The sequence below is a fragment of the Ictidomys tridecemlineatus genome, chromosome 4, assembly GCF_052094955.1.
Source record: "Ictidomys tridecemlineatus isolate mIctTri1 chromosome 4, mIctTri1.hap1, whole genome shotgun sequence".
In the NCBI taxonomy this organism is placed as follows: Eukaryota; Metazoa; Chordata; class Mammalia; order Rodentia; family Sciuridae; genus Ictidomys; species Ictidomys tridecemlineatus.
Genome location: NC_135480.1, coordinates 103594713 through 103610383, shown reverse-complemented (window position 1 = coordinate 103610383; position 15671 = coordinate 103594713). Strand labels below are relative to the sequence as shown.

Genomic DNA, 15671 nt, shown 5'->3' with positions numbered 1-15671 from the left:
TGTTATGCTGCTTAGGTCTACCAGCCAAATGTGCCCCTAAATGCCTGAAAACTAAAATACTATCTCAAAATAAGTCAAATTACAATTTAATTTCCAAACCAAAATACAGAAAATACCAAAAGTCAGTGAGCTTTCTAAGTTGAAATGGCACCTTAAAAGCATAGAAAAACTGGTATGTAGGAAGCTCAGCACTGGGGATAGGAATGATAATAAAGATACCATATTTTTCATGTATTAAACTAGAGTTATCGTCAAGTGAACCATAAAAGCTGGCCCATTAATCCTACTGAATTGTACACTTAAAAATGGTAGAAATGGCATATTTTACATTACATATATTTTACCAAAATTTTAAGAAATTAATAATGTAATATACCAAAACCCATAGGAGTGTATACTTTAAAGGGAAGAACTGTATGATGTATGAATTATGTCTTAATAAATATATTTTAAAAACAGCAACAAAGCTGCCCCACTGCTAGGTGCCCTCTGTGCCATGCAGGGAAGGAAACCATGACCAGTACTAGGGTAATCATTAGCATGGAAGTTCACGTTACAGAGATCAACCAACCAGAGGAAACACGCTCCAACAAGTGGTAAGATGTATGAGAGTCACCGTCAGTAAGATGAGTTAGTTAAAGGCTCTTTGACTCTTTGACTTCTCTAAATAAATTGTATAAGGTAAATGAAGAATGTGTTCAAATAAAAAGTCACATACTGGTTCCTTTAAGCTTATTTAATATTTGAACTCTTATTTTCTATTTTCCCAAACCCCAGAAAACAGAAAGATTTTAGACGACCAATATTTTGCTCCAGAAACATACAGCCTTAACAGCTAGTTCATAAAAGAGCTATTTTACAAAGGTACATCTGGATAATTAGAACAATAAAGTCTTTTAGGCATTTCAAAATGTGATCAGTAAAAATACATGATTATTAATAAAGTTTTTAAAAGATATTTCCAGATTTTTTAAAAGAAATTTCTGTTAAAGAGTACATGATTGTATGGTGAACAAGGAAAATAAAATGTTCTAGTAGGAAGAGGTTTATTAAAAATAACCAACAGTGTGCACGTTTCAGTTACCATTTTTGCAGTATACCTGCTTAGCAGTTGGCACCTGGGAATGGCAGGGAGGCTTCCTTCTAGAAGGAACATTTTTTTTTCCTACTAATTTATTATCAAAACCCTCAGTTCCAGTGGGGAAGGCATAAGGTACAAGACAAAAGGAACTCTTCTTGAAGGAAGAATAATTTTGCAGATCACTCTGAAAAGGGTGCAGAAATGTCAGAAAAACATGATTTAAAAAACAAAAATTGTACTACTGGGGGGAGGGTAGGCTAGCCCACAGTTAGCTGCTATAAGTTCCTGCTAATTTTGTATTTTGAGGTCCTATGCACACAGTTCTCAATGGTGCCCTCTGTGACATGCAGGAAAGGAAACCATGACCAAAGCTCTAGTAGTTCCAAATAACATCATATCAGCTTCAGAGAAGAGGACTTCCAGTGTGAGGTACCAACACCTCAGGAAATGTGCCAAGTTTACTAACATCAAAGAAAAAAAAAAGATGCGAGTAAAAGAAAACTCACAGGAAATGTAATTATTTTCTTTTAGCTTCTAAATAATTGAGAGGGGGAAAAAAAAAGGCCTTTCTCCTGTATTACCACAGTCACTTCTTTCTCCCCCCAAAACAAACAAACAAAATTTTTTAAAAGGGGATTCATCCTAATAGTCATTAGAAGTTGTTTTGTGGGAAAGAAAGCCAAAAATCTTAGGAAATCTACCTCCCATGCAATGTAAGAATTACAATTTAGGTTCTAAAAGTCAACATAGCTCAGGAAGTTTAAGTTAGCTGATTTTAAATTACACAAAAACATATGGTCATGGCAATAATCTGATTTAAAATTATAGCACTTTGGGGGATTGTTGATTTGCCTTGATTAAGTCTATTCTCTGAAAAGGAAGGAGACCCTCCAAATGTAATTTGCCACTTAACAGTAAAAGAGCCGGTAAGCCCACAGGAGAGAACAGAGTATCAGTGCAGGTCACTTCCATAGCCATCATGTAACTTTCTGGCTTAGGGAAGGTTGTTGTCTGCCTCCATCACACTCCTCAGTACAACAGCAGATTCCAACTTCTAGTTACGTAACTTTGAGGAAAATCCTTTAATGGTAACCAATTTCACTCAAAGACAGGAGGAATATCTAATTCTATCTTCCCTGAAGGGGGACAGATATAATATGAAAGTCAAACAGATATGATTAAAATGGCCAAAATGAAATCAAAGTGTGGGAGGTCAGGTTAGGAAGGAGAAGGGAAGAAATTAGGATGGTAAGGTCAAAAGAACACTAAAAGTAGTAGGATAGATTTCAGAATTAACTTTATCTTGGGGCATGAATGTATTTCAAAGTACTAGAGCTACAGTCAAAGTATTTTTCCAGTTAGCCCTGTTTAGCCAAGGAAAGGCTAAATTGCAAGAAAAGAGAAGTAAATAATTACTAAGAACAAAATACTGGCTGAACTAGAAGAGAAACCCAAACTTTGCTAACTTACAACCTTCTTGAGTGCTAAAGAATTATGTAATGACCCTGTAGTGTCTTTCTCCTGAAGGTTTTAGTGTCAAGTGGCTACAGGTTTAACCCTTTTTATTCTATTTCCAGCAGCACAATGTAACCATTTGGTTTCTACTTGCTTCTCCTAAGAGATACAGAAAAGTTCCAAATTCCAAGCTTCACTTATTTGTTAGCTTCTGCCTCTAAACATTTTCAATTTCATTCTGAGTTAAATTATACTTGGCCTATGACTTGAAATATAATTTCAATTTATAGATGAGGTACAAAGATCCAAGTTGATCTACCTAAAAACATAGATCAGTTTTGAAAGGACAGAAACAGGAATCTGGATGCAGATAAATAAGCTTGTTAAGTTGTAGTGGTGTTTATAGAAGTAGTTGGGAATCCTCACCATTTGTGGTGAGAAAGCTTCTGTTTTTGAGGAAGGGGGCTGCAGTGAAGAAAAAAATTACATCCTGATTACCCACAGAGTTCAGAGGGCACTACTGAAAGATGTGAACAATGAGTGAACTCCTTCTTTATTAACAGAATTTACAATTTTGACAAATGAATTCATTTTAGTTGGCAAAATACTCCAGAAATACATTTACCTAATGTACAAAGAAAAACACAGAAAGCCAATATAAATGAAGGAGTTCTCAAGTTATAATTCTGACATATATATCCTCTGTAGGTGCTGCCAATACTGCTATTCATCCTAGAGCAGGCAGTTACCAACACTTTGCCTGCAGTATCCAGTGTATGCTCTGGTCTGCAATTCCTAAGGTCAGTCATGGCCCAGTATGGACAGAGTTTGTGGCAGTAAGGTCAGAGGAAGTGATTCTGGAGCTGGTGTGAGCAGTTCTGCCTCCTCCACCATATCTTTTTCACTCCACCCTGGCTCTCCTCGTGACTCAAAGAGCCCTTTGGCACCATCAGTGCAAAAAATTAGAGTCAAACCTCCAGGTACTAATATTTTACTGGCCTTATAATCAGCAGTACCCGTGGCTTACGATAGCCATGGTTCAACTCAGTAGTGATTCATTTTAGATAACCTTCCCAAACTCTTTACCCACCCCCATCCCACCCTTCCTTAGCAACCCCCACCACCACTGAAGCATTTCCATTTATTTGTTCTTACTTCCTGCTTAATCTGCAGGAATGATTTTACAAGTGCCAAAGTCTAATGTAGAATTATAAAAATGAAACAATATCAAGAATAACAAATTTATAGTCAAGAAAATAAAAAATTTGCTTTCCTCTCCCTCCCAAATCCCAACCCTCATTAGAAAAGATGACAACAGAAGAGAATACACCCATTTTCAAGTGCCTGCTATTTAGTATGTTGAGGATTCCTGTTAATTAGGGGTATATTCCAGCTATAGAGAAGCAGTGCTTGCATTAGGGTAGGAGGAAGCCCACTACTCTCTGACCTCTGGGCAGCACATAGCTCACATCTTCTGCACATAGGGACCACCATGCCTTTGAGGTGACCCTCAGAAAATCAGCCTGCTGCACAGCAGAGAGTATGGAACACAATTAGTGAAGATGAGATGCTTTTCCTCCCTCTGCTTCATCTCCTCTCTACCCAACCTCCTAATACCCCATCCTGACCTTTTTACTTCAGGAGCAATTGATCCTTGGGTGTACTAAATACAAAGGGCCAGAACTCTCACTACTCAATTAAAATAAACAAGGCAAATAAAAATTAAAATGTGCTTTCAAATACGGAATGAAGTCAAATAAATACATCTGATTTTCTTTTTCTTATGTCTAAGTACAATTTCATATCCTACACCCAAAGCTCTATACATTTGGTTTTTGTTCTGAATCAAAACGACTTTCCGACAGTGAGGAGAGGAGAGTGAGAGAATAGACGTTCCCTCACTGACAGACCAGTGCAGCTGCCAGACTGTGAAGAACTAGTCCTGCTCTGGGCACCTCAGGACATAGTTAATCCCAAGTGGTTCACAGGCAGATCCTCTGTCACACTCTCTCTGTGTCCACACTGGAACCAGGATGTGGTTGATACAAGGCCAATGCTCAAAATCCAACAACCTGCAGTCACCTCCAGGACACTCGGCTTTAACTTTTATCTGAGAAAACATAAAGATATGTGGAAACCTGCTTAAGAACAAATGAACACTGCAAAGAATACCATGAAATCTGTAGGCATGGTTATACATTTGTTTCTGAATCAAAAAAGCATAAAAGCGTACCCAAAAGCATACAAGCAAATGAATATAAACTGCTGCACTGAACACACCCAACCGTAGTCAAGGGGAGACCCTGTCCCTGTCAGAAGAGGCATGAAAGCACAGCAGGACCTGAGGAACAACCCTCCATACAAGGGAGTCACACCAGCACATCTCACCCTGAATCTGTGATTTACCAGACCTCCCACAGCTCCACCTTCTGCTTTCGAAAAGGTGGAGAGAAAGAAGGAAGAGAGTATAGCATGGGAACTGACAACTGCAGTTCTTCTGCGAGAAGGAATAGCAGAGTCAGCAGACAAGAGCTTTTGCTTGATTTATGATGTTTAGAAACAAATGGTTTTTAAAGACAGAAAAGAAATGGAATCTCGAAAGGTTTTCATTTTAAAGAATAATAAATCATTTCATTCAATGTACTGTTCAGGCAGGATGATGCTAAAGTTGGGAACCCATAATTTCACATACCTGAGTGCTTGTCTGTGAGGGCTGATCCAGCCAGCCTTTGGCAAAGAATAGTATAACTTTCCTCCACCTTCTGTAAAACAAAACCACAGGTTTTTCATTTGGACATTATAAGAAAAACAAATTTTGTTAGCAGGGGCAAAAAGTAAATTTCCTTTTCCCATTTCTTCCTTGAATTAATAGCTTAAAACCTTCCCATGTAAAATGAAAGCAGAGGGGGATACCCAGTAAAGGCAATTCTCCTATCACAGAAGTCACCCTGAAAATGGCCCCACCCCCGTGGCATAAACTATATAAACAACTTGCCCACAGTGGTTTTCTGGCTATCTCATCTCATCAGCCATAGGATGATATCACATATAATCATATGAAGAGGTGAAAATCTATCATATGAAATTAAAAGAAAAGCTAAGGGAGACCAGTCTTGAGCTAAAAGGCTAAGAACACTTTAAATCTATTCCTAAAGCCTTCCAACTAAACCATGTCAAGAAAAAAGCAAGTGGGCTCTAGTAGTGTTTTCTACTAGGGGCCAACCTGAATAGGGTCCTATTCAACCTGAATAGGCCACACAAGTCAGTTTTGAAACAGTAATATCTTCAATTACTAGTTTTAAAGAATTGCATTAATGTTCAAGTTTCTGGATTACAGAAGCCACTGAAGCCAATTCTACCCATCCTGGCATCTGGGAAACTACCAACATTACTTAGCGAGTCACAGATAATTAACAGGTTACAGCAAGTCAGAGCATTTCCCTGCTGAGATTCACAACTGTGTAAGCACCACCCAGCTCAGCTTACTGTTACTGTCATCTGATGGAGGGTAGCCAGCTGCCCCAAGCACTTTAAACTTCTTGAGAAACCCACACAAACCATAGTTATAGAACTACAACTTTTTCTATTCTTTTTGACTTGTCACAAAATAAACAGTATCGATCTTAGCTTTTTATCCACGCTTACTCATGAAAATGGTCAAAGAAAACATATGGTTTTAGAACCTGAAAAAGTTTATCAACATGAGCATTTCAGTCATTCCATACATCCCCTCTGCTAAATGTGTTCCTTATAATCAAGTCTTGTGGATGCTCAAGTGGGAAGTACCTTTAAGTGTTCAAGGTCAGCCTCTATCTTATGAATGTACTCCATGATCTGGCTTTGTGAATCTGAGTAAGAGGAGGGGCTCTGGATCTCAAAACAGGAATCTTCCATAGTTCCCCAGCGCCGCTGGACCAGGAATTCTGGGGTGAATGGCGAACCTGCCCCATCAGAATGAGCATTCTGGGGAGAATGCTGCTGATGGTGAGTGGAGTCCATAGAAGGGATGCCTGTCACAGGCTGCAGGGTAAATGAGGAAGCAACCTCCTCATCTGTGGAGCTCTCCTGCACTGTTTCATAGCCATCGAGGATCAAACAGTTTCCTATTGATGGAGTCAAAATAGTTAGATGAGATTAGTACTGCTATCAGGACATCAGAAAATAAAAAATAGAGATGGGGTTATATGCTGACAATCTGAAATGCTATTAACAAAGGGAAAAGCCATTAACACCCAAGCTTAGTTTTAAATCCATCAGAATTTTCTCACTTCAGATTAAAGCTAAACCTGGCAAGCTTTCAAGGTAACCTGTGAATAATTTCATATTAGTTGGCATTTTAAAAGTTCAGAGTTAGAAACTACAAAGTCCCTATATGATCTTGTCACCACCTTCCCTGCCAAATACCTCTCTTACTTGGTTTCTTACCGTTTTCTTCCTGCCCTATAAAAACTCCCTAAATACAAAAAGCCTGTTCCTGACATGCTACTTTGACTCCTCTGCTCTCTGCGGGAACACTGCTCCCAGGTAACCATGTGGCTTTTCCCTCACTTCACTCAGATACTACTTGACAGAGGTCCTCTTTCCAATCCCTATCTGCTTCATTACTCTATACCACTGTATCCCAACATTTTTCTTTCTAATGCTTCTCACTATCTGACATCTACTTAATTGTTTTCTTTTTTTTAATATTTAGTTTTTAGAAGTAGTTGGACACAACACCTTCATTCTATGTATTTATTTCTATGTGGTGCTGAGGGTCAAACCCAGGGCCTCACAAATGCTAGGTGAGCACTCTACTGCTGAGCCCCAATCCCAGCCCTTAATTTGTTTTCTTATTTACCATTACTCTTTCCCCTATTAGTACTCAAGCTTCATGAGGAGACTTTTTCTGCATTTTATATACTGTTGTATCTCTTAGCCCCTAGCATGAGGTCTGGTATAAGTAGATTTAGGAATTATTTATTGAATGAGGAATATGTACTACACACATGTAGACATATATGCAAACACAAATAACATTCATTCCAGCATACAAAACATTAACAATAATCAAAATCAAAGTTTAAATGTGAAAGAAACTTGCCTGAGATGCGTAAATTAACATCCTTCTCCTCCTTTTTAACTGCTCCATCACCTTCTGATGGATTATCATCACTATGTGCTTCACGGGCATCAAAAAAGTGCTCTCCACTCTCATCAAGACCCCCTTCTGGCTCTGTGGCAGGCATCTCTGGGGTCATAATCATGTGGTCCATTACTAAAATGTTACTTGCCTGGCTATCTTGGGATGCCAGTACCACTGAATCCCGTGGAGCAGAAGATTCAGTTGAAGTCCGTGGACTGTAACAAGCTGCAATGTCACCAGTTCCAGTTCTAAAGGGCATCTGTCCTTCACCAGGATAAGCCTTTATATTTTCAGAGTTCTGGATTTCACTATCTGCCTGCACCCCCTGAGAGGTTATCCTGTAACTTGGGAAACGCTGCCAGTCTTCCTGAGTGTTCTTCTCAGTCAAACCTAGCTGCTGTACCAGCAACTGCTTCAACAGACCCACTAAAGATTTAGAATGGGGGAAAGAGAAAAGAAAAAAAAAAAAAAAGGAAAGCATATTTATAACCATAGCCTCAGACAGCCAGAATCAGGTAGCTGAGTTTCCAATCATCTCCAAATCTAAGCACCTTTTAATAACATGTTGCCAAAATACCCATTTTATACAATAACCTTAAAAAAAAAAAAAAGCATCATCTTCTACAAATGACTTAACATTAAACTAGACTCAACAAGAGTTAAGCATCATGAATAGGGAGGTACTCCTCTTTAGGAAAAAAAAAAAAAAACCCAAATACCAACATCATGTCTCTATTTTGTTTTCTATATAAGTGGACTAAAACCCAAAAGGTACTTAAGGATGTTGAAAGGCTGTCTAAACTAGACAAACAAACAAAAAAAGCTAAAATTTCTGATTTTTCCAGGAGAACACTATATACATAGGCATTATTTTTTCTAGTTTTATTAGCCACATAGAACATTTATCATTATTAATAATACAAAGAATTTCCCTACATGGTGAAGAAGAAAATAAAATTGCCCTGTAATAATTTAATTCCTATTTTTTGGTAGTAGTGTATCTAATTTCCAAAGATAAGAAGATATTCATCTGGTTTTTAAAAATTATCTTACTAGCTGTATAGCTTCTATATGTTGTAGAAAATAAGAACCAATTAAACTACGAATGAACTAATAAATTTATGTTGAAGTCACTCGTACAATGACAGAGTTCTAGGGCAATGTTAGTCAAACTATCAGAGATCACCAAGACTAGAAGGGTACATCTGTGCATACCTGTAATTTAGCAGTTAGGAGGCTGAAGCAAGAGGATGTAAGCTCAAAGCCAGCCTCATCAACTTAAAGAGGCCCTAAGCAACTTAGTGAGACCCTGTCTCAAAATAAAAAATAAAACAGGCTGGAGATGTGGCTCAGTAGTTAAGCGCCCCTGAGCTCAATCCTTAGCTTTTAAATAACTTTAGCTAATTCCCTACTTTCATCTGGGGCTTAATTTCTATCTTATGTTTCTTTAGGAAATTAGTTTCCACATGTGTCTGAGTGTCTAACCCTCTCTTCTGTCTTTCACTACATTCACTTCCTGAGAGGTGTCATGAATTCTTATGGTGTTGACACTCAAATATCTCCCTGAAATGCCAACTTTGTGCTAGTCACTTTCTCTTGAATGGTTTGCCACTCATTATCTAAATGTTGACATGACTTAAAATGGAGCCCATAATCTGTGCCAAATCATCAAGTGGGGCAAAAAGAGGTGGTATTCTGACTAGAATATTGAAATTATCTTTACATTTTTGCTTTCCTTTGCCCTCACATCCAAATAAGTCAAATGCTCTAAGTATTTAATGATTCCTTAACTTCATTTCTACTCCTAAAACCATTCTAGTCCAAACCCTTTCAGGCTCAAATCCAGACTACTATGATAACTTACTTAGTAAGCATATCACTCTAAGCCTCTTTCCCTTCAAATCCTTGTATGACTTTTAGCCCAATTATTCTTTTTTCATTTATACCCTAGTTTAAAAACCTCAAATGGTTCTCTACAGCTATACCAACTGTTCTTGGACTTTTCCCCACCTTATTACACCTGAGAGATGTATCTTCCTATTTGTAACAGTGATTCTCAACCAGTCCAGAGAGGGAAGGGGGCAACTAATAGAGTGGGGTTTGTGTGTGGCAATAATCTGTGGTAGATAATATGATAATTTCCATGAGAAAGGTAGAAGAATATGTGTAGTTTGAAAAGGCTCTTAAAACATGGTAATATGCTATCCTTGAAGTATAGAGTGCCCAATTTGGTGTTCAAAGTTCACAATGGCTGGGCTGAACAGCACATTTTTTATCTTTTCAACCTTTCCCATAGTCCTGTAACTTACAGCCTCTACCATAGGCCAGCTAGCCTGCTTACTGTCTCTGAACACTTGCACAATTTCCTGCTGATGCTTTTGGTCTTACCAGTATTCTGGTCTAAATGGTTTCTATTCTATGCACCTGTCTGAATCTTACCCATCCTTCAAGACAATAATCACATCTTTCTTGTTCTCTAATGCCTTTCTCTGATTATTCTAACCCAAATCAATTCTGACATACCTGCATTGTTACTGTTTGAATGTTTCCTTAAAAAGGTATAGGTAGGGTGGGTAGGGGTTTCTATCATCTTTCCAATTAGACTGTAAATATCTTGAAGGGAAAAGTTTATACACCTTTGGATTCTTCCTAAATGGCTGTTCAGTACATTATAGAATGCTGGTACTTAATAGGTATCTGCAGTAATTTATGAATAGAACTTACAATTCCTTAGTGCATCCAATGCCCACCGTTCTTCTGAGACAGGCAAGTGTGGATCTGGGATTGTTATTTGATAATTTTCTCCACTTTCCTTTAGTGTCCCATCTGTATGCTGTTCCTTTGCAAACTGTCTCTCAGTCACAAAAAGATCATCCGTCTCTGATTTCCCAGAGATACTCAGTGAATGAGACTGAGGTTTTGATGATATTAAGGGAGACTCTAATCCCAAATCTCTGTCTGTTTAGTGGAACAGAAAAGGTAGAGTATATGTCAACAAAAAGTTTAACTTTTAACATGAAGTATTCAGAAAATACTTAGAAAAAAACAGCACATAAGTTACAAAGCATCAAGTAAAATACACAACACATAAAGCAATGTTATACTGGCACACAGAAAGTTTACAAGTTGAGTTTGTTAAATTGTATAGCTGATGCCAGCACCTGGGTAAACCAAAAGTTTCAAACTTTCTTTAGGTAATTTCAATTGGTAATAGGCTACATTTGTTCATTCTTATCAGTTTTTGTGTTTGATGGTGCTGAGGACTGAACCCAGAGCCTCAAGCATGCGAGACAAGCATTCTACCACTTAGCTAGCTACATCCCTAGCCCCCATTCTTATCCTAAGAGATAAGTTTACCTGGACTTTGTAGACCAGTGACTGAAATGCCATGCTGTTCTACTTTTAATTTTGGTGGTTCTTCTTCATCATTGTCTCCTCTGTAGGAAGAAAACAACAACAACAATCTTTCAGCTTCATGAGGTACCTAAACATCACTGCAAACAAATATAAGAATTACCCATCTCTTTTCTGACCAAAACTACAAAATAAGTCCTATTACAACACCAAGGAACACTTACTCGCAAGCTGGTGACTGTAATGGAATTGGCTTTGTGGATTGCTCCTTCACTGAAGCAGCCATTCGACAGATTAGGTCCTGCCAGCTTCACGAAGTTTGAAAGAAATCCAAAATACAAGAAGCAAAGGAAAAAAGAAATACACTCAGAAAGCAAAAATAAAAGTGAAACAGAAACCAAACTAACCGAACCAAAAACTCCCTACTCTGCCAGAGACTATTATTCTGGCAACACACTATTAAGTTAAGATTCCAAAATCACCCCTGAAAGAAAATTCTAACATGGGCATTTTACCCAGTAAAACAATTCATTTGATACTTCTGAGAAATTTTTCTTTAGAAAATTTACTTGTAATAGAACAAAATCAAAAGACATCAATGTTAAAAGGAACAAGTTCTTAGAGGAATATTTCTAAGAGAATATAGAGGAGAGCTGGGGATATAGCTAAGTTGGTAAAGTGTTTGCCTTGCATTCAAAAGGCCCTGGGTTCAATCCCCAGTACTACATTAAAAAAAAAAAAAAAAGAATATAGAAGAAGTGCTTAGTTTCAATATAGGTTTTGGTTTATAAAGTCTATTATAAAAACAAGTTCATGGAATATTATCCTTGGGATAATAAAAAATGTTAATTAGAACAAAGAAGCTAAATCTAATACATACACAGTCTTTTCAGAGACTGTCTGTGCCACCAATTCATAAATTTGGGCTCCGTTGTCTGACATGGAGATGACAAATAAAGCTTTGTTGTCTGGAAAAGAACAAGACAAAACTTATTTACTAATATGATCTAGAGAGTTCATAAGGGATATTTCTAGGGTCTTAATTTAGATAAAGATTGAATATGCTCACAATGCAAAAATTCATCAAGCTGTACATTTTAATTATGAGCAACTTACTGTATGTTTTACTACATATGTTACACTTCAATAGAACAAAGATTATAAAAATTAACACTAAATTCCACAGTAGTTAGAAAAAGATGTCAAAATCTAAATTACTAAACTGAATGCTATTATTCTTTTGCATTTATTTTGAACTGCCCCTTTACTAAGTTGTCAATAACATTCAGTGAGTATTGAGAAAAAAGATATCATAAATTTACTTTGCCTTCATATAACTAACAAGTTTTGAAAAGGATCATTGTAATACAGTTAAAATACAACTTGCCAACCTAAACTGGCTTTAATAAACCCAAACTACACACACCTCTTCAGTTATCAAAAAACATACCACTCTAATGAACGTCTTCTCATTGGGATTACCTCTCAATGCACTATCTTCATTGGCATTTATCAATGATTTGAACACAGAATAAAGACCAAAATAACTGCAAAAAAAATTCTAAATGCAGAAATCACTCAGAGAATCTAGGCATCCCAAGTAATTTGGGGGTATAAACTTTAAATTTCCTTTCTAAACAGTAAATAAACTGCATTTCATTTGCCTAAGAATAGCCAATTGTGCTATTTAAACAACAGTGACTACTGATACAGCTTCATAATTAATCTGGAGGTTACTATCCTTTGGTGGACATACTTACCCGTTGCCACTTGTCGAACCAACACTGTATTCAACTTAATGACAGGACTAAATGTGTGTTTGCTATCAGCTGTAGATGCCAGAATCTTACTATGACACCTTAACACCAGCCTATCATCCTGTTTTTGTAACAAAACAAGAATGTCCTCCAGCAGCAATGTGTACAGATCTAGAAATAAAGATGTAGAAAAGGTAATAAGTACAGAAACTGAGATATGTTTAATAAACTTTAAAAAAATGTCAGAGAAAATTTTTTTTCTCCATACTGGGGATTGAACCCAGGGGTGCTTAACCACTGAGGCACATCCCTAGCCCTTTTTAAATATTTTATTAGAGGCAGGGTCTTGCTGAGTTGCTAAGTGCCTCACTAAGTTGCTAACACTGGCTTTGAACTTGCAATCCTCCTGCCTCGGCCTCCTAAAGCCACTGGGATTACAAGTGCACACCTCTGTACCTGGTTGAGAAATTTTATTTCTGATAAAGCTAATAAATTTGAAAATTGACATTGGTATTCCTTCCTCCCTCCCTCTCTTCCTTCCTTTCTCTCTGTGCTGGGATCAACCAAGGGCCTTACTCATGCTAGGTAAGCATTCTGTCACTGAACAATATCCCCAGCCCTATGATTTCTTTCTTTCTCTTTTTTTTTAAATTTTTATTGTGTTTTACCAAAGTTAGTCTGTAACCAATAAGAACTAAAGAACAATATTCTCTCACCACACATAATTTGAGAGGTAATGGTCTAAAAAAAAAGCTGATTATAAAGATTCATTAGACTACAATAATGATGGAAATGGGACTGAATCATGAAAAAGTTTTCTGCTGCATTCCTAAATGAATATTTCACACACACACACACACATATATAACAAATAACACAAATAGAAATCCTCTAAATAGCATTGCTAACTCTCTTAAGGGAAAATTGTAAATGGTTCTTTCTTCCCTTTGGTAAAATGAAATTCTTATTCTTTTCCTTTTTCCACTCTTCTCAAAACTGACAGATAATATCAGACTCACCAATACTTTTGTCTCTATTCACCTTCCAAACCAATGGTCCTTCATGAATCATCTTCCTTTTTGTTAAATCCAAATTCTGCCAAAGTAAAGAGAGTTACACGCAAATTATTTCCAAGCACTCAATGAGAAGGTATTCTGTATAATTTAGTTTCTTTTCAAAACATTCTTAATATAATGAATACCATTTTCATTCAACTATTATTATGCTCTCTGTCTTGAAAATGGAATAGTTTACATTAAAGTAACCTGCATCTCTCTCTCTCTCTCCCTGCCCTGCACCCTCTGTGTGTGTGTGTGTGTGTGTGTGTGTGTGTCCCCACTGTGCAAAACAATTTAAAGTATAATTTTAAAAAACTTTAAAAAAAATTAACCTACATAAAATCTCTTAAATAGGAAAGGCATCTTGGAGAAAAACATTCAAGAGTATTATCTTTCAACTCTCACTCCAAAGAGATAATAGCTTATGATAACAAGCAGTAAACCAACTCATTCCCAATCCATCTCTTAACTGCAATAACTAGATGAGGGTGATGTACATGCTTATCTATAAGAGGTTTCTGAGTTCAAAGGTTCTAATTGCAAATAAAGCTTTAAGGCACAGCATTCACCAAGAAAAGTCCAAGTACTATTATTCATGCTTACTCTAAAATCAGTAGCTTTTTAGTAAGAGAATCATTTTTTAGCATTAGCAGCTCTTGGAAAATCTTTTTTGGAAATCAATGGAATAAGTACATTAGCATGCTTCTTGATAAACTGTTACATGTGACACAGAAATCTATTTTAAATAGTCACCAAACGAATCTGCCAAAACAACCACTTAATGAAATGGTATAAAAAAGACTCATCGCGCCTAAAAAGTTTATTAGTATAAAAGTCCACATACAAGTGGTGCAATTAGAAAACACTATTATTCCTGCAATGGTTTCAAGTTTTTATGTTTTTCAAGAGCTTCACAGAAAAATAATTAAGTTATTCTGCTTTACTCAATGATCTGGAAAGTTCTTGTAGTAAACAAGCTATCGAACATAATAAAATGGGCCAGGGATGTAGCTCAATGGTAGAGTGATTGCCTAGCATGTGCCCAGCACCATTATAAATAAATAAATAAATAGTTTTTTTTTTTAAAAAAAAAAAAGAGAGAAAGAATACAGCAACATTACTAATAATTAGTGTTCCTTAGTCTCCTGACAATTCCTGTCATGTAAAATTATAGTTTTTCACAAAATGGTCTAAAGACAAAAATAATTCTTACACAGATAAGACATATAAAAGGCAGAATAAAATCATAAATAAAGATAATCTATGATATACAACTCCTTCAAGTGATGAATATTCCCACTAAGATGTTAATTACCTGCTAGGTCTTTAGTACATTCTATTTTATTTTTAAAATTATGATTAGACCATCTCTCACCCTGAGCTCTTCAACATTTGGGTACTCTGATAACTTCAGATTGGAGGTATCAAGGCGACGCTGATAATCTTCTAAGCGCTGAAAATCAGGATGGAGCCAAGGTTACTGCTTTGGTCATCAATCACCTCTCCGTTTCCACACCAAGTGGACATAATTAATCTGTGTTGAACTGAGCTCCCTGCAACACTAGATATAACTAACAACCATTCTTTCTTAAAACACCTCTTTGGCTTTAGCATTTTTATACTCTATTAACATAACACATACCATTTACATTCAACTATTATTAACACTCTGTCTTGAAAATGGAATAAAGTTTACGTTCAAATAACCTGCATAAAATTTCTTAAATACGAAAGGCATTTTGCAGAAAAATATTCAGGAGTAGTTTTCCTTCCTCCTCCTTGCCTGTCCCTTCTCAATCTTCTTTTCAAACTCATTGGCCTTTAACTACCTTATACTTCTG

General features: G+C 36.7%; 1 protein-coding gene across 9 annotated transcripts in view; it reads right to left on the bottom strand.

Moving 5' to 3' along the window:
- Positions 1-721: 721 nt before the first annotated feature.
- Positions 722-15671, bottom strand: part of Arhgef12 (Rho guanine nucleotide exchange factor 12) — a 138491-nt gene continuing 123541 nt past the window's right edge. For all 9 annotated transcript variants that reach the window (XM_078047171.1, XM_078047172.1, XM_078047173.1 and 6 more), the window contains 11 exons: positions 15206-15283; positions 13792-13867; positions 12776-12943; positions 11896-11983; positions 11240-11323; positions 11019-11098; positions 10386-10619; positions 7620-8087; positions 6323-6639; positions 5229-5298; positions 722-4646 (listed from right to left, as the gene is read on the bottom strand). In XM_078047171.1, the coding sequence (XP_077903297.1) occupies positions 4636-4646; positions 5229-5298; positions 6323-6639; positions 7620-8087; positions 10386-10619; positions 11019-11098; positions 11240-11323; positions 11896-11983; positions 12776-12943; positions 13792-13867; positions 15206-15283 (1674 nt within the window). In that variant the 3' untranslated portion in view covers positions 722-4635. The remainder of the gene's footprint in view (positions 4647-5228; positions 5299-6322; positions 6640-7619; positions 8088-10385; positions 10620-11018; positions 11099-11239; positions 11324-11895; positions 11984-12775; positions 12944-13791; positions 13868-15205; positions 15284-15671) is intronic.